This window comes from Rhinolophus sinicus, linkage group LG03, assembly GCF_036562045.2.
Source record: "Rhinolophus sinicus isolate RSC01 linkage group LG03, ASM3656204v1, whole genome shotgun sequence".
Lineage (NCBI taxonomy): Eukaryota > Metazoa > Chordata > Mammalia > Chiroptera > Rhinolophidae > Rhinolophus > Rhinolophus sinicus.
This window is the reverse complement of record NC_133753.1, coordinates 199,766,767-199,788,582: the sequence shown is the minus strand read 5'-3', so window position 1 is coordinate 199,788,582 and position 21,816 is coordinate 199,766,767. Positions and strand designations below refer to the sequence as shown.

General features: G+C 42.8%; 1 protein-coding gene across 5 annotated transcripts; it reads right to left on the bottom strand.

Moving 5' to 3' along the window:
- Positions 1-691: 691 nt before the first annotated feature.
- LOC141570751 (paired immunoglobulin-like type 2 receptor beta) lies at positions 692-21,132 on the bottom strand. Of its 5 annotated transcripts, none has more exons than XR_012495242.1 (5): positions 20,731-21,132; positions 20,003-20,392; positions 18,034-18,225; positions 6,851-7,584; positions 692-1,691 (listed from the first exon to the last, which is right to left on the bottom strand). XR_012495242.1 is itself a non-coding variant. In XM_074329165.1 (4 exons), exons 1-3 carry the CDS (start codon positions 20,771-20,773, stop codon positions 18,068-18,070), a joined length of 591 nt encoding a protein of 196 aa, XP_074185266.1. In that variant the 5' UTR covers positions 20,774-21,132; the 3' UTR covers positions 1,642-1,691; positions 18,034-18,067. The 5 variants fall into 5 exon arrangements, 2 of the variants coding, with proteins under 2 accessions (XP_074185266.1, XP_074185265.1); XR_012495241.1 differs by having other exon boundaries at positions 6,851-7,528; positions 20,731-21,128; XR_012495243.1 differs by lacking the exon at positions 692-1,691 and adding an exon at positions 1,960-2,792 and having other exon boundaries at positions 6,851-7,528; positions 20,731-21,128.
- Between the last annotated feature and the right edge of the window lie 684 nt (positions 21,133-21,816).

Sequence of the window (21,816 nt, the reverse complement as noted above, 5' to 3'; positions counted from 1 at the left end):
TACTCAGAGGGAAAATTTATAGTCTTATAATTTTATCCCATATAAAGAGGATTGATGTATTGGTTAATTGTCCTGAATCATGAAATTAGAAAAAGGAAATAAATCTTAAAAGAAACAGAAACAACAAATATTAAAGTTACCAACGGAAACAATTAAAATAGAATGGAGACTTAATTTTCCTGGTCATATAGCAGACCCAAGTATTCACGACAAAAATACACTGAGAACAACTAAAAATTCGGACAAAAAGGTTTTCTTAAAAATATTTTTTAAAATGGATTTTTAAATAATTGAAAAGCTAACAAAGTAAAGAATCTTCAGATGAAAAGATAAGTGTAGGCAGGAATTTGGAGAAATGAATGACGCATTCAAGCCACTTTTGCCCTGAGGTGATTCACACTGCCTTGAATATTTCATTTCTTATCATTCCTGGAGAATTCCAGGAAATCAACTGTAATCTTCCTAAATGGATATCCGGACCAGTTTTTTGTGATATATACTGTGTTTTCCCAAAAATAAGACCTAGCCTGACAACCAGCTCTAATGCATCTTTTGGAGCAAAAATTAATATAAGACCTGGTCTTATTTTATGATAATAGAAGACTGAGTATTATATAATGTAATTAATATGATATGATATGATATGATATATGATATGATATGATATGATATGATATGATATAATGCCGGGTCTTATATTAATTTTTGCTACAAAAGACACATTAGAGTTGATTGTCCAGCTAGGTCTTATTTTTGGGGAAACAGGGTATCTATCTGTGTAGAAAAGTCTGTCACATAACGGTGCTAAAAAAGCATGTGTTGAATGAGAGTAAGAATAAATGAGGGTGTAACTTGGGGAGGGCCATTAGATCACAGGGACAATATTCAAAAGGCAGGATGTGGCTTAGGGTGGGGCCGGCATCCCACATTCTGGGTTTTCTTACCACGACAGCAGGGCCTCATCCTGTGGTGTAGTCACTTTCAGGTAACGCCCACTTGAGTGCCCAACTAAAGAGCTGCAAGGCAGGGTAGAGGGTCGAGCACAGAACCAGAGCTCACCCGAATCCACATCCCTGTACTGGCAGGTAGGCCCTCTTGTTCCAGTTGACTGGGGGTCAACATTGCAAATGACAGTCTCTTCAGTTCCTGTGGGGCCCCGAAAGTAGCCCATAAAATCAACTGTGGCCCTTTTCTCTGTCCAGATTCTTCGCAGAACCCCAACTGCCTCGCTGGAGTGGATCAGGCGCACCTGTACTTGGGCCTTCCCAGCCCAGAGCAGGGGGAAGGACAGCAAGTATGTGCCGTTCTCCAGATCCTGGACATCCCCAGGGAGCCCAGCCTTCAAGTCAGGCCCCAACAGCTGAGCCGAAACAGATCCCCACCGTGGGTCTTGGGTCGGCCCCGTGGTCTCTGGCGATAAGGATGGCCTCCAGGGAGCCTCTCAGGGCATAGCTGGTCTGGGCAGGACCCCTCAGGTGGTAGGTGGAGGCCTGGGGGCTGGTGGAGGCCAAAGTCCCCTCATCTCCTGGGGTCAGAGGCCAGTACAGGAGGTGGGTGAGGTTGGCCAGCTCCTGGGGAGAGAGTCCAAGAGGGAGGGAGATGCTGTGGACTCAGAGGCAGATTGAGAGGCAGGGCGGGTGCGGGGGCCGAGGGACGGTGCTGTTAGGCCAAGACATCTTGAAATAGAGGACCTGTGGGTAGAGAAAGGAGACTCTATCAGTGGTTTGTGTTTCCCTCACTTTCTTCTGGGCAGGAGCTGTCCACTCACCAAAGCTAGTCCCCTCTGCCAGGAGTCCTATCCTGCCTGCACCAGGCTCTCTGTCACTCATCAGCCTCGTGTCTGAGTCATTACCACATTCATCTTGTGTGAAGGTGAAGTTATGTCTCTGGATCTCAACTGTCTCCTTATCTCAGCCTTATTCCCTCTACTACCACCTTCCCCACACCCCCCCCCCCTCGCCACAACGTACACAGAGATAAGTACAGGTCTGCATGCAACTGTCACATCTATAGCTTTCCTCATGCCTCACAAGTCCTGCTTTCCTTCCAGAACCTGTCATTCTGATTAAGTGTCCTCTTTTTTCTTCCTAGTCCCTCTCTCCCACCATCTCCACCCTAGATTTCCAACAGAGTTGTGGGTGAGCAAGCCCATTCCTCAATGCTGCTGAGGGTTATAGAAGAAGGAGGTTAGACCATCCCCTAGGGAACTCCCTCTCTAATTGGACTCTGATTCAACTACAGAAACCATTGGAAAAGTGAGAAGCTGTAGAAAGGCACAGACACAGGTGTGAGTTTGAAAAAGGACTGAGATATGGCAGATTCTTTTCTAGGAAGAAATGGTGTTTGCTACAACAAAGAGTGTCCTCCGGGGGCTCAGAGCTCTCTTGTATCATATTCTGAGAAACACAACACCACAAATACAGACCAGAGAAGTGTGAGGATGCAAACAGGAAGAGCAGTAGAGAGAAGCAATGTTCTGTGTAATGGAGGGTGGTAACAGATGTGAGAGAAAGCCTGTGCACCTGGCCTATCAGATACTGGCCTACACCCACCATAGTCCCCTCTGCTCAGACAAGTGTTATTCAGACAAGACAAGTCTCAAAATCCATGGTAGCACATGGAGGGTGTGTTTGAGGCTGCAGTGTCTGATTTGATCGCTGGAGGAGAAACACTCACAGGACTGGCTCATCTCTGGGCTGGAGAGGAGCAGGAATGAACATCACAGAGTCTGGGCTCCAACTCCACTACTGTGTGGTTCCTTGGGATGCTTGGCCCACAGAGGCCCGTGGCATCTTGGGGGGAAGTATGAGGTTGGACAATTAAGTTGCAAACTCATCCTAGAAAAAGTGCTATTTTCCTCATTGTTGAACATCACTACGGTTACCTTCGAATACTCCCCTTCGGAAGCTATACCGACACCAGTGCCTAGTCCACCCTTCAAAGCCATTTTGGAACTCTTTTTCTGAAATGGCCATCAGAGCTCTTGTTGTATTACTCTTGATGTCCTGTATGTCATCAAAATGTCTTCCTTTCAATATTTATTTCCTTTTCTTCGGGTAAAGAAAGAAGTCATTGGGGGCCAGATCAGGTGAGTAGGGAGGGTGTTCCAATACAGTTATTTGTTTACTGGCTAAAACTCCCTCACAGATGGTGCCATGTGAACTGGTGCATTGTCGTGATGCAAGAGCCATGAATTATTGGTGATAAGTTCAGGTTGTCTAACTTTTTCACACAGCCTTTTCAGCACTTCCAAATCGTAAACCTAGTTAACTGTTTGTCCAGTTGGTACAAATTCATAATGAGTAATCGCTCTGATAACAAAAAAGGTTAACAACATCGTTGCAACAAATTTGCGAGCTTAATTGTCAGATGTTGTATACCTGGTAAGGTGTCTGATCCTTGTGGAGCCTGTTCACAGGCCCTCATCCTGGGCTGGGAGAATATCAGGAGGGCCACTGAACTGGGAGATCACAGATTAGAATGGCTCCCCGTCCATCACTAACAAATGTCAAAAAAAAAGTGCAGGTGAACATGACCCATGTTCCTAGAAGCAGAGACTGTTTTTCCTCCTCTCACTTGCAGCTTTGCCACCACACAAAGGATCCTGAAGATTTGAACTGACCAGTAAGAGTAGCCAAGAGTTCTGGTTACAGCAAATTTGAACAGATTGGAGAAAGAAAGACCCAGAATAAATGTGTAACATGCAAAGAATTAGTAGGTATGGGAGGTTATATGGATATTTATTTTATTATTCCTGGTATGTCATATACATGATATATATATATATATATATATATATATATATATATATATATATATATATAATGTATATCGTGTATGTATATATATATATCATGTATATCATGTGTATGTATATATATACACGGTATATATATATATATTCTCTCGTATGTGCAAAATACTTCAAGTTTTAAAAATCTTCTGCTTAATTTCTCTTTAACCAAAGAGGAATTATAAAAAGAAAAATACAATCTGTGTACAAAGAAATAAAAAGAGAAAACTTCAGAGTGACATCTTTTAGGTGGCAAAGTAGGAAGCTCTGGATCCTCTTTACCTCCAGGAACACACAGATTCAAGAACAATTCACAGACCAATCCCCTTTGTGAGAAATAATAAAACTACCTGACAAGTTCCTACACTCTAGCCCCGCGTGAAACCAGACTTACCTAAATTGGTAGAGAGACTCAGGACATACTCTTGCCAGAATCCCCACCCTCGGTACACTGCCATAGGATCAGGAAGAGAATCCTTAGCTCCCAGCTTCAAACCTGCCTGACCTACTCCCCCTTTCCTACATAAGAAAAAGCTAACCTGAAGTTAGTGCAGCTGTCCACTCTCAGGCTCTGGACTCTGCCCCCGCGTACCCCACCCCCTGACACAACACCGGTGTTTCTCTTCTTATTACCCTAGGCAGCTGACATCTTTGGACACTGCCATGGGCATTCTCTCTCCGCCCTAACTTTATAAAAACTTCCTTTGTAGAGTCTGTGAATGCTTTCAGCTTTTGTGAATGACCAGGGGTTAATTCCACGCCAGGACTGTTACCACAGCTCCTCATCTTGGCTCCACACAGCTGCCTGCGCTGTGTGAAAAGCCAGTCACAGAAACACAAATATCGCATGATTGATTCCCTTTATGCGAAGTATCTAAAATCGTCAAATTTATAGAATGGAATTGTGGAGTGTTGTTTGCCAGGGTCTAGGGAGAGGGGGGATGGGGAGTTACTAATTAATGGGCAGGAAGTTTCAGTTAAGCAAGAGGAGTAAGTGTTACAATCTGCTGTACAACACTGCACCTGTAATATCATGTTGTATATTTTAAGAAATTGTTAAGCAGGTAGATCTCATGTTAAGTGTTCTTATCACAATAAAATAAAATAAAATAAATACTTGGTTTTACTCAAAAGACAGTATTAGAGTGAAAGGCACACACGACACAGAGCTGGAGAAGATATTTGCAACATGTACAACAAATGGAGGAGCTTATACCCAAAATCTACAAAGAATTCCTACAAATTAATAAGGAAAGACAGACAAGTCAATTACAAATGGATAGAAGATACTTTAATAGCATTTCACAATAGAGGACCAATGACCAATAAACACGTGAATAGGTGCTCAGCTAAACTGGTAAGAAAAGCAATGCAAATTAAAACCACAGAGAAATACCTTTACATATTCAAAGAAAGGCTACAACTAAAAGATGGACAGTACCAATGTTACTGAGGCTCTGAAGCAACTGAATCTCTCAGATCATGCTGGTGAGATAAATTGCGGAAACCGCTTGGAAAACTATTTGACATTATGTACTGAAATTTAAGGGATGCATACCTTAGGACCACGCAGGTTAGCTCGTATATCCAACAGAAAGGCATGCATATGTGAACCAAGCTATATTTAAAATAGCCCCCTCCAAAAATCCATCTCAAGTTAAATGGATAAATAAATTGTCACATGTTCGTACACTAGAGTACTAGAATGAAATGAAAGTTAACAAATAATAGCCTTATACTACAACAAAATACTTCCTCAATTGCTCTCCATTCAATCTCTCCCACATAACCATTATGATATTTATGATTTTCATATAAGTTCTATATCAACCTAAAAAGTATCCATCAAATATGCATGTACATACACCTACACACACAAAAATATGTGTATGTAGATGAATCTCACAAAAATATTGAATAAGTGAAAGTAGACACACATAAAAGAGTTCATAGTGTATGATTACATTTCTATAAAATGCAAAAGCATGCAAAAATACACTATAATGTCTATAGTTGAAAAGAAGAGAGGGGAGTAGTGATGGAGAGGGAGGCAAAAGAGGGAGTTTCTGGGTGTACTGATAATTTTTATTTTTTGACTTGAGTGATGATTATACAGGTTTGTTATCTTTTATTTAGTTGAGCACTATGATTTCTACATTTTTATGTATGTTATAATTCAACTTTTTTTAAAAGGTGGGATGCTTTGGCTGCTGCACCAGGATGTCTGACTCTCTCACAATGAAAGGTTTCTCTGGTAATGAAACCAACACTTTCTTTGGACCGGTTTATTAAGGAATTAGGGTTTCCCTGCCAAATTCCTTCATGCTCTTAGAATAAAGACCAATTTATGGACCTATCTTGCCAGTTCAACCACTTTTTAATAGAGACCAGAAATCCATATTTTCATGTGAAATCTCCTACTATTTAATTATCAATAACCCATTTAACTGTTTTAAACCTGAATTTAAACAGGCCAAACAACGTGCATCTATAGCTACATAAAGCACCACAACTCCAGTTTTGACCTGTGTACAAAAAGGGAAAAGCCTTTTCCTGAAGCTATTCTTAGCTTCTCACCATAGCTGAGTTCCCAAAAGACACCGTAAAGGTCACTCCAGCCAATTGCCCACTCTTTCCACAGAAAGATTTTTTCTGGAAAAAGAGCCCTGCCTCTTTTTCTCTGTGCTTAAAAACCATGACTGGGCACCATAGACGTCTATCTCTTTCTCTTACACTTCGGCAGAAAAGGTGAGAGAGCTGAGAACAATGTGAATAGCTTCTTTTTTTCTCTGTTGGAATTTCTGTGAATAATCTCTTCCAGGTTTGTGCTTCTAATCCCCTCATAGACCCCAACACCCAACCCCTCACCCGCCTCCTAAAGATGGCATCCCACCCTGCAATTGCTGACGTGGAGTCACACAGGGGCAGAGAGAAGATTGAAAGCTCCCTCAGTCCCTTCTCCCAGATTAAGGCAGTAATCAATCCAAATTTGTGGCTGCATAAGGAGACAACCAATAAGCCAGTGATCACAGGAGTGGAGAAAAGGGTAGTACTCACCCAGACCAGAAAGACCAACCCCACAGTCATCAGAATCTTGTACCCCTTGCTTTGCCCCATGAATGGACCCATAGCAGCCTAGACTCTTCTCCGAAATATCCAGTGTGAACCAAGGACCCAGATGAAGCATAAAACAGTAAATGTTTATACTAGCCCCTCCTAGTTATAAAGAGTTTGTTATCTCTGGTAATTTTCCAAGATGGTACATGTTCTGACTGATACTGCAAACTATTCCAGTCCCTGTGTCTCTCAAAATCCACCATTCGAAGCACTAGGTTTCCCCTACAATTTAGAGTCTCACTTTCTTGACTTTGAAACCATTGCAGCTTCCTGTAAGCAGGTATATTCTATTTGGGGAAGCCAAGGTCACCCCTGGGTCTTCACACTAATGACCTCTTTCACAATTATTTTAAATAATAATTCACTATACCAAAAAGTAACCAATGAGAGAACTTATATTTCGTCATTCATTTGTAAATTTTCATAAAATGTATTTGGTGTTCATTGTAGATTTTTTTTCATTAGTATATTGTGACTCCATAATGGGAGGGTTTGGGCATGAGGGAGGAGAGGGCATCTACCTGCGAGTCAGCCTGGGTTATGCCAGAGGATAACGGAGAGGTGACTGAGGTCTGCAGGAGTCAGGGCGGGATTCAGCTTGTGTCAGTGCCCACTGCCCTGAAATACATACGATGAAATAATGTAGGGTGGAGCAGAGAGCTGGGACATCAAATCTAAAGGAAAAGAATACAAATATGCTAAAACAATAACCAGTATTGTTATTGTTGATTGAACTTCGATGTGGTTCTGAGACTCTGAATCACCTGGAGTAAAAAAAGGGACAGTGAAAAGTGTATCGGTATTTCCCAACCTCCAGTCCTGCACTGGGAATTTCACATGGTTTTGTCATACACATATCCTGTCTACACTGTTTTGTTTTGTTTTGTTTTGTTAATTTATTGGGGTGACAATTGTTAGTAAAATTACATAGATTTCAGGTGTACAATTCTGTATTACATCATCTATAAATCCCATTGTGTGTTCACCACCCAGTCAGATCTCCTTCCATTACCATATATTTTATATATACCATATATTTTACCCTAACCCTCATCTACCACCCCCCACCCCCCTTACCCTCTGGTAACCACTAAACTATTGTCTGTGTCTATGAGGTTTTGTTTTTCATTTGTTTGTCTTGTTCTTCTGTTGTTTTTGGTTTATATACCACATATCAGTGAAATCACATGGTTCTCTGCTTTTTCTGTCTGACTTATTTCGCTTAGCATCATACTCTCAAGATCCATCCATGTTGTCACAAATGTTCCTATATCATCTTTTCTTACCGCCGAATAGTATTCCATTGTGTATATATACCACAACTTCTTTATCCATTCATCTATCGAAGGACATTTTGGTTGTTTCCATGTCTTGGCCACCGTAAACAAAGCTGCAATGAACATTGGAGCACATGTGTCTTTATGGATAAATGTTTTCAGATTTTTTGGGTAGATACCCAGGAGAGGGATTGCTGGGTCATATGGTAATTCTATTCGTAATTTTTTGAGGAACCTCCACACTGCCTTCCATAACGGCTGCACCAGTCTGCATTCCCACCAACAGTGTATGAGGGTTCCTTTTTCTCCACAGCCTCTCCAACACTTGTTACTATTTGTCTTGTTGATGATAGCCATTCTGACTGGGGTGAGGTGATATCTCATTGTGGTTTTGATTTGCATTTCTCTGATGATTAGTGATGTTGAGCATTTTTTCATATGTCTATTTGCCATTTGTATGTCCTCTTTGGAGAAATGTCTCTTCAGGTCCTCTGCCCATTTTTCAATTGGGTTGTTTTTTTGTTGTTGAGTTTCATGAGTTCCTTGTATATTTTGGATATTAGCCCCTTATTGGAGGCACTGTTTCCAAAATCTTCTCCCGTTCAGTAGGTCAGCTCTTTATTTTGTCGATGGTTTCTTTTGCTGTGCAGAAGCTTTTAAGTTTCATGTAGTCCCATTCGTTTATTTTAGCTTTTACTTCCATTGCCTTTGGAGTCAAATTCATAAAATGCTCTTTGAACCCAAGGTCCATAAGTTTAGTACCTATGTTTTCTTCTAAGCAGTTTATTGTGTCAGGTCTTATGCTTAAGTCTTTGATCCATTTTGAATTAATTTTGGTACATGGTGACAGGTAGCAGTCCAGTTTTATTCTTTTGAATGTGGCTATCCAATTCTCCCAGCACCATTTATTGAAAAGGCTGTCTTTGCTCCATTGTATGTTTTTAGCTTCTTTGTCAAAAATTATCTGTCCATTTATGTGGTTTTATTTCTCCATTCTCAAGTTTTTCCATTGGTCTATGTGTCTGTTTTTCTCCCAATACCATGCTGTTTTGATTATAGTTGCCTTGTAGTACAAGCTAAAGTCAGGGAGTGTGATACCTCCATTATTGTTCTTTTTTCTTAAGATTGCTTTGGTTATTTGAGGTCTTTTGTGGTTCCAAACAAATCTGATGATTTTCTGTTCTATTTCTTTTAAAAATGCCATTGGGATGTTGATGAGGATTGCATTAAATCTGTATATTGCTTTGGGTAATATGGCCATTTTAACTATGTTGATTCTTCCAATCCATGAGCACGGAATGTCTTTCCATTTCTTTGTGTCTTCTTCAATTTCTTTCAAAAATGTCTTATAGTTTTCAGCATATAGGTCTTTCACATCCTTGGTTAAGTTTATTCCTAGGTATTTTATTCTTTTTGCTGCAATTGCAAAGGAATTGTTTTTTGTATTTCTTTTTCTGAGATTTCATTGTTAGTGTATAGGAAGGCAATGGACTTTTGTACATTGATTTTGTAGCCAGCAACTTTACTGTATTCGTTGATTGTTTCTAATAGCTTTTTGGTGGAGTCTTTAGGGTTTTCTATATATAGCATCATGTCATCTGCAAAGAGTGATAATTTAACTTCTTCATTCCCAATTTGGATGCCTTTTATTTCTTTCTCTTGCCTGATTGCTCTGGCAAGGACTTCCAACACTATGTTGAAAAGCAGAGGTGATAGGAGACAGCCCTGTCGTGTTCCTGAACGTAGAGCAAAGGGCTTCAGTTTTTCACCATTAATTATGAGATTAGCTGAGGGCTTGTCATATATGGCCTTTATTATGTTAAGGTATTTTCCTTCTATACCTATTTTATTAAGTGTTTTAATCATAAATGGATGTTGTATCTTGTCAAATGCTTTTTCTGCATCAATTGATATAATCGTATGATTTTTGTCCTTTATTTTGTTTATGTGATGTACCACATGGATGGATTTGGGGATGTTCAACCATCCTTGTGCCCCGGGGATCAACCCAACTTGGTCGTGATGAATAATCTTTTTAATGCATTGTTGTATTTGATTTGCTAGAATGTTGTTTAGGATTTTTGCATCTGTATTCATCAGAGATATTGGTCTGCAGTTTTTTTTAGTGTGTGTTGTCCTCAGCAGGTTTTGGTATCAGGGTAATGTTGGCCTCATAAAATGAGTTAGGGAGTACTGTGTCTTCTTCAATTTTGTGGAAGAGTTTGAGCAGGATTGGTATCAGATCCTCTTTGAAGGTTTGGTAGAATTCACTAGTGAAGCCATCAGGTCCCAGACTTTTGCTTTTGGGAAGGTTTTGGATGACTGATTCAATTTTGTTACTGGTGATCGGTCTGTTTAGATTTTCCAGTTCTTCATAGTTCAGCCTTGGAAAGCTATATGTTTCTAAGAACTTGTCCATTTCTTCTAGGTTATTGAATTTGGTGGCATATAGTCCTTCATAGTATTCTTGGATGATCCTTTGTATTTCTGTGGTGTCTGTGATAACTTCCCCTTTTTCGTTTCTGATTTTGTTAACTCGTGTCTTCTCTCTTTCTATCTTTGTGAGTCTAGCCAAGGGTTTGTCAATTTTGTTAACCTTTCCAAAGAACCAGCTCTTTATCACATTAATTTTTTCTATTGTCTTTTTGTTCTCTATTTCATTTAGTTCTGCTCTGATTTTTGTTATTTCCTTTCTTCTCCGGACCTTGGGTTTCACTTGTTCTTCTTTTTCTAGTTATTTAAGGTGTAACATGAGGTTATTTATTTGGGATTTTTCTTGTTTCTTGTGATAGGCCTGTGATGATATAAATTTACCCCTTAAAACTGCTTTTGCTGCATCCCCAAAATTTTGGTAGGATGTGTTTTCATTGTCATTTGTTTCTATGTATCTTTTTATCTCTCCTCTAATTTCTTCTTTTACCCAGTCGTTCTTTAAAAGTATATTGTTTAATCTCCATGTATTTGTGTTTTTCCTGCTTTCTTTTTGCAGTTGATGTCCAATTTCAAAGCCTTGTGATCAGAGAATATGCTTGGTATGATTTCAATCTTGTTAAATTTGCTGAGGCTGATTTTGTGTCCCAATATATGGTCTATCCTTGAGAATGTTCCATGTACACTAGAAAAGAATGTATAGTCTGATGTTTTAGGACAAAGTGCTCTAAATATGTCAATTGTGTCCATTTCATCTAATGTATCATTTAGGGCTACTATTTCGTTATTTATTTTCTGTTTGGATGATCTATCCATAGCTGTCAATGATGTATTTAAGTCCCCTAGTATAATTATGTTTTGGTCAATTTCTCCCTTTAGTTCTGTTAGTAGTTGCTTGGTATATTTCGGTGCTCCCTGATTGGGGGCATAAATATTGATGACTGTTATGTCTTCTTGTTGTATAGTCCCCTTTACCATTATGAAATGTCCATCTTTGTCTCTTGTTATCTTTTTCACCCTGAAGTCTGTTTCATCTGATATCATTATGGCTACACCTGATTTTCTCTGGGTACCATTTGCTTGGAGTGTCAATTTCCACCCTTTCACTTTGAGTCTATGCTTGTCCTTGTAGCTGAGATGTGTCTCTTGGAGACAGCATATGGTTGGGATTCGTTTTTTGATCCAATCTGCTACTCTGTGCCTTTTTATTGGTGAGTTCAGTCCATTTACATTTAGGGTGATTATTGATATGTGAGGATTTCCTGTCATTCTATCTTTAGTTTTCTGGTAAGGCTGTGTCTGCATTGTTTCTTTGCCTTTTTGTTGTTGTCTATTATTTCTATGTGGTGGTATTCTATGATGTTTCCCTCTGTTTCTTCTTTATTACAGTATATATTTCAGTTCTGGATTTTTTTTTGAGTGGTTACCCTTAAGTTTATGTAAAAGAAAGTTTGATATTTAGAGTATTCCATTTTCTTCAGCACGCTTACTTTCTCCATTCCCATATTCTGGTTCAGGCCTTTACTCTCCCCTTTATGCTTTGGTTGCCACAAATTGTCCCTGTTGATGGTGGTCGAATAGCCTCCTTTAGTATTTCTTGTAGTGCAGGTCGTGTATTAGAAAATTCCCTCAGCTTCTGTATGTCTGGAAAGGTCTTTATTCCTCCTGCACATCTAAAGGATATCTTCGCTGGATATATTATTCTTGGCTCATGATTTCTCTCTTTCAATAGTTTGAATATTTGTTTCCACTCCCTCCTGGCTTGTAGAGTTTCTGCTGAAAAATCTGATGACAATCTAATGGGCTTTCCTTTGTAGGTTACCGTCTTCTTTTCCCTGGCTGCCTTGAGGATTCTTTCTTTGTCGTTGTTTTTAGACAGCTTCAATACAATGTGCCTTGGAGAAGGCCTGTTGGGATTGAGGTAATTAGGTGTTCTATTTACTTTTTGGAATCGAGACTCCATTGTTGTCCACAAGTTTGGGAATTTCTCATCAACAATTTATTTGAATATATTCTCTGTTCCCTTCTTTCTTTCTTCTCCTTCTGGTATGCCCATTATTCTTATATTGCTTTTTGATGGAGTCAGAAAGTTCTTGTAGAGTTCTTTCATTTCTTTTAAGTCTCGAGTCTCTTTCTTTTTCCATCTGTGTAATTTCCAGGTTTCTATCTTCGATGTCACTGATTCTTTTGTCCATCTGGTCTACTCTACTACCTAAGCTGGTTATTTCATTCTTAATTTCTTCTATCGAGTTCTTAATCTCCAGAAATTTTATTTGGTTCTTTTTTTAAATTTCAATCTCTTTCATAAAATGCTCGTGTTGTTCTTTGATTGTGTTTCTGAGTTCATTAAACTGCCTTTCTGAGTTTTCTTGCATCTCATTGAGTTTTTTCAGAACTGCAATCTTGAGTTCTCTGTCATTTAAGTCACGTATTTCCATATCGTTAAGTTCCTTTTCTGGAGACTTTTCACTTTCTTCCTGAGCTATCTTGTTGCCTTGGTTATTCATGGCAATTACTGATTTATTATTTCTCTTCCTAGACATCTACAGGCGTGGCTTCTGCAACAGGTTGATAGGAAGAAGTCTTTCTTTTGTTTTCCAGTACTTGTTGGTAGAATGTTTTATTGTCTCCGACTGCAGCCTCTTTTTTCTCTCTCACACAGTAGTGCTATGCTTTCTCTGCACTATTCCAGCTTCTCACACAATGGGGGGATTCATGGGAGACGGACTTCTCTGTTAATAGTTTGCCTGGGTCACAGGGTGCAGTGTCCATGTGGGTATGCGGAGAGCTTTTGATGTTCCAAAGCTCTTCCTGCACCAGATTCAGAACCCGTATGTTTCATCAGTTCTGTTTACTCCTGCAGGGATCCGCCTAGATAGGTGGGGCCAGGTGCGGGGTGAGTTGAGAGAGGTGGCCCAGAGCAATGGTGGTGACCACCACCACAGCCGGTCCTGCTTCCACAGCTCCCTCCCCTTTGCTGGAACTAGTTGGTCTGTGAATCTGTGTCTGCGGTCCACAGTTCTCAGAACACCAAATATTCTGTTCTCTTGATCTAACACTGCTACTGTTCTGTTTCTAGCACTGGGCAGGTGGTGGCGGGGCGAGCTCTGGAAGGGGAGGGAGGGGTCGGCTAGTCTCAGTGCCTAAGGCTTCCGTTCTCTGCTCAGCAGTGAGGGCTTAAACCACTGTTTTCAGCCTTTTCTCTGAGGTCTCTGCCATGAGGTTAGGTTCAGCCGTGTTATATGCTGTCCCCTCAGCCCTGTGGGCCATAAGCGGAGCCCTAGCAGTCCGAGTTCTTCCCTCTCTTGCAGCTGCAGTAGTTCTGGGATGCAGCGCGCTCTGAGCTCTGCGCTAGGTCTGGGTCCTGCGCCCGCGCGGCTCCATCTCCACACTTCTCCCTTCCCTCCTCCCCCACTTGCGCAATGCGCCCACCTTGAGGTGAATTCAGTAGTGGGCCTCTTCGTCTTGCCTGTCTGCTGTGCAGGTAGTCCTTTGTGGAGTTATTGTTGTTCGATTAGTTGTAAATTCCAGGGTAGCTTTACAGAGGCTCACCTCACACCGCCATTTTGATGACCAGCCTCTACACTGTTTTTTAGTTAATGTTTTTCCTTAAACTTACTCATTGTAAAAATTCAAAGACAACAAGAGTAGGAAAGCAATAATATCTACAAAATTAAAGGTGTAGAGTATATATTATATTCGTGAAAATTTCAACTTACAGAGAAGTATAAGAAAATAACAACAGGGGCCGGCCCGATGGCTCGGGCGGTTAGAGCTCCATGCTCCTGACTCCGAAGGCTGCTGGTTCAATTCCCATATGGGCCAGTGGGCTCTCAGCCACAGGGTTGCCAGTTCAATTCCTCGAGTCCCGCAGGATGGTGGGCAGCGCCTGCGGCTGGAATTGAGCACAGCACCTTGAGCTGAGCTGCCGCTGAGCTCCTGGATGGCTCGGTTGGTTGAGCGCGTCCTCTCAACCACAAGGTTGCCGGTTCGACTTCCGCAAGGGATGGGCTGCCCCTGCAACTGGCAACGGCGGCTGGACCTGGAGCTGGGCTGCGCCCTCCACAGCTGGGACTGAGGGAACAACAACTTGAAGCTGAACAGAGCCCTCCATGGCTGGGATTGAAGGGACAACAACTTGGCTTGGAGAAGGGTCCTGAAAGTTCACATGGTTCCCCAATAAAAAGTCCTGTTCCCCTTCCCCAATAAAATATTTAAAAAATAATAATAATAATAAAAAATAAATAAATGTTATAGAAAATAACAACAGAATGCCCACCACCCAGCTCTATTAAATGGTAGTTTGCTACACCTCAGATTTGTGTAAAGAAATGAAATGTGTCCTCAATTGCTCTCCCTTCACTCTCTCCCAGATAACCATTATGATGTTTACGATTTCCATATAAGTTCTATATCATCCCTAAAATGTATTCATCAAATATATATATAATATATGTATATACACATATACACATAAAATATGTATGTATATGTACATGTATATGATTGTCTTTACCAGACAAACAACAACATATCTGTTTCTGCAATTTTTTTCAATATGTTTTTGAGATTGATTCCTGTTGATATATGCAGCTCTGGTTTCTTACTCAGCCCCTTCCTTGTTTCCCATCTCTCCCTCTTTCTGCAGTGGCCACTTTGTCATTTCTTTGAGGCGAGCAGAGTCACCAAATTTGGCAGCCTTACTATCTCTTGTGTGTGGTTTCATGGAATAGGGGGTGTAGATGAAGGGCAGGGACTGTTACCTGGAAAAGAGATACATGGAAATTATATTTGTAGACCTGAATTTTGTTTTATTTGCTTTTGTTTTGTCTAATTTTGAGGCGATATGGCCCCAGTTCATGAACATGTTCTTAATTTGGAGGTTTCTAATAGCAGCCCGAAGCTGAGGTTTCAGGGACTGAATGGAGGATGAGCTGACAGTGTCGAACACAAGTAATATAGAGCTATTCCTCCACAAATGCAAGAAAATGTTATTTAATAAATCCACAGAGGTGCCAATGAACCAACGGGACTCCATTCATTTAACCCCCATGGGGTCATGTGCACTAGCAGCTCTGGGAATAAGACATCTTCATCTTGCCACCAGGATCCTTTAAATACAAATGCCTGCCCCAACCAGTACACGCTCACCTTCTAATGGAGCCAGGAAAAGAGCCACTCCTTACCCTAGCTCCCAGTCTGCCTAGTCACTTAGCTGTCACTGACTGGCTGGCCCTGGCTTGGTCCTCTGGCTCACCATGCTACACTTCTGAGGTCACGCTTGCCCACCCTCAGCTGCCTCACTCCCAGATCCACTTTTTTGACCAACAGTGGTAGTTAAGCTAATAATTTTTCAGGGCCTTTCAGATCAACAAATAAACAATTAAAACAAATTGGTGTAGCAGTACTTATACCAGAAAAACAGACTGTAAAACAAAGCCTATACCAAGAGACAAAGAAGCACCCAGTAACCCCACTTCTGGGTATTTATCCAAAGAAACCCAAAGCACTACTTGGAAGGGACATGTGCATTCATATGTTCATTGTAGCACTATTTATAAAGGAAACAACTCATAGATACAGAGAACACTTTGATGGTTGCCAGATGGGAGGTGGGTTGTGGTTGGGTGAGAAAGGGGAAGGAATTAAGAAATACAAATTAACAGTCCTGGTGATGTAAGTATAGCATAAGGAATATAGTCAATAATATTGTGACAAGTATATATGATATCAAATGGGTAATTTTTAGATTTATAGGAGTGATCACTCAGTAAGTAACATAAATGTCTAACCACTATGTTGTGCACCTGAAACTAATATAATATTGCACATGAGCTATAATTAAAAAATTATTTAACAAGCAAACAACAACAAGAAAGAAATGCGACCTTTTAGCCTACAAAATTCCTACATATATTTGGGCCCGTTTTCATACTACCTATATTTGTATTTTTCTCTTCCATTGCTTTTTCTATGTTAATATGCCAGTATTGCATCATTTATATTATGGTAACTGAATAATTATAAGTGCTAAGGCTCATATGGTGCTTACGCTGTGCCAAGATCTATTCTAAATATATTACGTTTAATCGCCATGACAACCCTGGGTCATTACTATTATTATCCCCATTTTCCTGACGAGTAAGTTGAGGCACAGAGTAATAGTACCATTGTGCCAGAGTTGGCCCATCCAGGATTGACTTCAGGAACTCAGATTTGATGCTCTTCACCTCTGTGCTTTAATATCTAATACGGCGAATCTCCTTTCATTGAAAATTTTCTATTAAATCAATTTTGGAGGGTGTTGGGACACAAATAATTAATGCCTCTAGCCCTGTCCTCTCTGTGCTGTAAATGGACACGTCCAAATTTCTGGTGGACATCTCTACTCAGATACAACAAAGGTATCTTAAATATAACCTATCCCAAATTAGAGGAGGTCTCTGACTTCCTGTTTCCTGATGCACTTAGTGGTTTCATCACACCCCCCTTCACCAAAGTTGTAAACATGGGACTTCCTCCTGCTCCCTCACCCCTACATCAATCCAATCCCCAAGTCTTACTCTCCCCTCTTAACCTTTACCAGAATCTAGCTCTTTCCCTCCATCCACACTGCCACTGCATGAGACTGGCTCAAGCCTGGCCCACCTCCATCCTTTCCAGCACAGACTGATGTATCTGCAAGACAGTGAGGTTGTCCCTTGGCTGCTTCACGTTGCTTCTGGGTTCCAAGGCTCTTGGGTGTGATTTACAGTGTCCTCTATTCCTGCCTCCTCCAAAGCACTGAGCTGCTTACAGTTCCCAAAATGGTTTCCTCTGCTTGGAAAAACAGTGACTTCTACACCACCCTCACCCCTTCCCTGGCTAATTCCTTTTATTCTTTGAGACTTTCTGCCAATGTCACTTCCTCTGGGGAGTCCTCCTTGATTACTCCTCCTTCATCCCCAGTGACGCAACTTCCCCCTCTCCTGCCTTACCCACTGAGTTCCTTCAAATCAGGGCTTCTGCTTTACCTACTAGTGTCTCCAATCACAAGCCAGGCCCTAGAATATGGGCATTCAACCAATGTTTGCTGAGCTGAGCTAACTTCCATCTTCTCTCTCCTTACTTTTTCAGTGTAGACCCTCTCTCCCCATGAACCAAAAGGTGAGCACTGATGAGAAATGATTAAGTCAAGAGACAGAACTTGAAATGATCAGATTAGTGGAGAGGGGTTGGTCTGGAGCGGTGGTTCTCAACCTTGATCACTCAGAGACTCCACTGAGCAGACTGTTAACACTGCAGATTCCCACGTCCAGACCTCAACCCGCAGGGATTTGCATTTTTAACGGGCACCAGTGGTCATTCTGAGCAGGTGGGTTCTCAGAAACACCCAGTTGGGAAACTTGGGCGAGAACGGGGTCTTTGAGCACTTACCTTTGCTCCTCTTCCGCATGAGATAGACCGTCACTCACAAAGTTGCAATTTTGAGCACAGTGCTGAACAGTGCCACGACGACCACAGCTTCCGTTCTCAGGGGCCAAGACGCTGAGCTCCTTTTGTCCCCAGAGACACTGAGGTTGGTGAGGGTGGCGGTGCTGGTGGGGCCTTGGGTGGTTTTCTTGGGGGCTGAGAAGACATGAGAAATAAACAAATTCTCCCCTGGAGGACTGGAGGTGTCTGGGTGAAACTGTCACACCTTGTTCCCTAGTTTGGGGAATATTGGGGGTGGGGAGCAACCCTCTGAAGCTCTCACACAGGGAGGGGAGTAACAAGGTGAAATGCTGAAGGCCGAGAATCCACATCACTCAGTTTAAATCCTGACTCTGCCACTGACCAGTGGTCTGACCTCAGAACCTCATTTCACCACTTACAAACAGTAAGTGATGAATTATAACTTACATTCAACTATAACACAGGGTTAAGGAATTTTATTGTGGTAAAAGACACATAACAAAATTTACCACTTTAACCATATTTAAATGTACAGTTCAGTAGCATTAAGTACATTCACATGGTTGTACAACCCTCACCACTATCCATCTGCAGAACTTCTTCATCTTCCCAAACTGAAACTCTGTCCCCACTAAACAACAACCCCCCATTCTGCCACCCCAGCCCTTCATAATGTCTAGTCTACTTTCTGTCTCTATGAATCTGCCTACTCTAGGGACCTCATCTAAGTAGAATCAAACTGTATTTTCCCTTTTACAGGATTGTTTTTTAATGAATGAGAAAACTTGTGTAAGGCGCCTAGTGTGCACTGGAATGTGATTTTGAGGTTAAATTAATATTTAAGTCCTAGAAAGAGCATGGTGGTCAAGATGGGGCAGTGGTTTACCGAGGGCGGGCATAAAGAGTGGGCTCAAAGAGTGTCCTTCCCAGCCGGGAACAATAATTCATCACTGACATATTAATACTTTAGAATTACCAGTGCAAGTGTTTACGAAAAGCATCCAACTTAGTTAATTGTTAGTTTTCTAACAAGTTTTCTACAGACAACACGCCCACTCATTTCCTGCTTCTGGGAGACAGCCCCTCCCCCACTGCCCTGGAGACAGATAAACCCAAGTTCAAGTTCTGATGCCCACTGAATTAGGAAGGTCTATTAATGCAACACACCCCATTGTTAGGTTAAAAATGGGTCAAAACAACAAGATGATCAAGTCAGTGGGTGAGGCTGATTGGCTCTTGGTTAAGAGCCAATCTCTGGGGTTCAACTAGGTTCAAATCTCACCTGCATCACAAGAGCGACATTGGGCAGGTGTTTAGGCTCTGTAGGCCTCAGTTTCCCCATCTGGAACAGGTAGATGATTGCAATACCTGCTGTTATTGTGGGGTTGTGCAGGTTAACTAGCGCGATGCATACCAAGGTGTCAGCCTGGTCGTGACGCACAGTAAGCGGGAGCTGCTGTTATTGCTGCTAAAGAGGGGCCTCTAACGACCAGGACAGGGGAGCAGGATCAGAGTGGAGAAGGGGACAACACAGGGCCTCCTGTGGGAGAGGTGGGGACTGGGGGGTCAGCGAGAGGCTAGGAGGGTAAGGAGGATGGAGACAGAAAGAGGGAGATGGCGAAGGGGAAGAAAGAGATGGGACCAGGGCAGGGAGCATTGGAGGCTGTGTTGTGGGGAGCAGAGTGGGAGAAGGAAGCAGGGGGATTGGGAAAACAGGTGATGGGGTGTTACCAGGGAATCGGGGGCTCCTCAGGGAGTTGTTGGGACCTACTGTGTGTGCCAGGCTGTGCTCATGTCTGTGGGGAGGCACAGATATGGGAACAGCTGGGCAGGAGTAGCGGCTAGGGAGAGGAGTTTGAGAGAAGGGTCAGCAAGAGAGGGGCCTGGACCAGGCCTGGGGGATGAGGGCACCAGTGGCCTTCGAAGCCTCAGCCAGGGCAGCGGGACTCACCGGGGGTGATGGTGAGGTTGGTCCCAGGGATGGACGGCCACTCCTGCTTGCTATGATTCTGGGGGGTCAGGTGCACTCGGCAGAAGTACAAACTCTTGTCCTCCCTCCGCATGTTAGTGATCTGGAGGGAGCCGCTCCTCCTGTCCTCTGTCCAGTTCAGGGAGAGCCGGTTCTCGAAATCCTTGCGGATGAAAGGCGGGGTCGTGTTGTACATGGTCTCCCCATGGAACTGTTTCCATCTCCAGGATATACTCACGCTGAGAACACTGGGTAACTCCCAGGGGTGACATAAGAAGAACCGGATGTGGACGGAGCCACCTTCAGGGACTGAGAGTTCCTTTGGTTGTTTTATTTCATAGAGAAACTGTGAATTGCACTTTGTTGAGCGACCTGGGGACGGGAGGGAGAGGAAGAAACCTCAAATTGGGGGTAGTGGGGGGTGGGGGACAAAGAGGTAGCCCTGACCAGCTGGCACCCTCACCCAAGGGCAGAAGTGTGACAGACGGTAGGAAAGGTCCTTAGGTTGGGTGTCCTTCTCTCCACACTACGGATTAGGGGGAGGGTGAAGGGTGGGGACCCCAGCACTGTGGGACCAGCCCTTTGTTTGTTATGGGTAGGAGGCCTAGCCGGCCACCCCAGCAGACCCCTTCTCCAGACACCCAGCATAAGCCCCTCCTGGGGGCTCCCCCATGGCCCTGGGCAGAGCCAGGACGGTCCTGGCCACTCACCAGGCTGCAGACATGCCAGCAGCAGCAGCAGGTGCAGACCCATCACCTTGCTCTCCTCTTGGAGATGAAAAGACAAGCACAGACCTCAAAGCCAGAGGAGAGGCCCTGCGGAGGGGCCACCTGTAAGGGATAAGAGAATATATGAAGGGCTGCCTGGGGGCGTTTGGGCATGTAAACTTTCACAGTGACTTGGGTACGTGCTTGGTCTTGGAAGGATTGGCTGCCCTCCGAGGGACCAAGAAAACAACAGGATGTGGAGCCTGGCCTTCACCTTAGTGTAACTGGGCCGAGCTCCAATACATCTAATCTCATATCAAGGACGGGCCCCGGCTCCTAGCCAGATCTGATACCAGTTCCTTGTGTTGTTGACACGTATGTTTATTGGTTCCTTGCCACTGTTGTTAGTGAAGTCCTTAAAAGCCCAGAAGAACAGAGGCAGGCATGGTTGTTCCCCGGGCCACCTCTGCTGCTGCAAGATATTTCGTCCATAGTGATGAAGGGCCGGTGCTGCTTCTGTGACTCTAACTGACTGGGCCCTGGTGGTATGATGACTTGCCTTACTGTTTGTCTTTATTATTCATTTACTTTCACTTTATAATAAACCCTTTTTGATCTCTATGTTGTGGCTTGTGATGGTGAGTCTTGCATGTCGAGCCTCATAATTAAGCCTGTGCACAGCAATTGATATTAATTATCAATACAGCACCTCAGGGAAGTCTGGGCAACAGGAGAGGGACGATCTCCTTCAGAGATCAGAGGAAGGGTGGGAGCCTTCTCCAATTGGGTGCCCCAGAGTGACCAGCACTTCCTGTATCAATCTGGCTTCTTCTTTTCCTCTGTTGAAAAAGGGTTTCCATTGTGGTCAGTGCAAAGGGAGCCACGATGTAGGTGTCCAGCCTCCATCTCCACACTGAAGGGCTTGATCCTGACCTTGGCTTGTTGGGGCCAATCCTCTCCCACCTCATCTCCCTGCCTGTGCCAGCGCCCTCCTCATCTTAGCAGTCAGTCTCCATCTCTCTCTGTCTCTCACTCTCTCTCCCTTTCTCCTCTTCTCTGAGTGTCTCTCAGCCTCTGTTTCTCTCTCTC

Excerpts from the sequence above, each read along its gene's own strand:
- LOC141570751 (XM_074329165.1), bottom strand. The coding sequence starts at position 20,773 with ATGGGTCTGCACCTGCTGCTGCTGCTGGCATGTCTGCAGCCTG. Across the intron at positions 20,393-20,730 it reads GCTGGCATGTCTGCAGCCTG|GTCGCTCAACAAAGTGCAAT; the intron begins GTGAGTGGCCAG and ends TCCCGTCCCCAG. Across the intron at positions 18,226-20,002 it reads CAACCTCACCATCACCCCCG|CCCCCAAGAAAACCACCCAA; the intron begins GTGAGTCCCGCT and ends ATGTCTTCTCAG.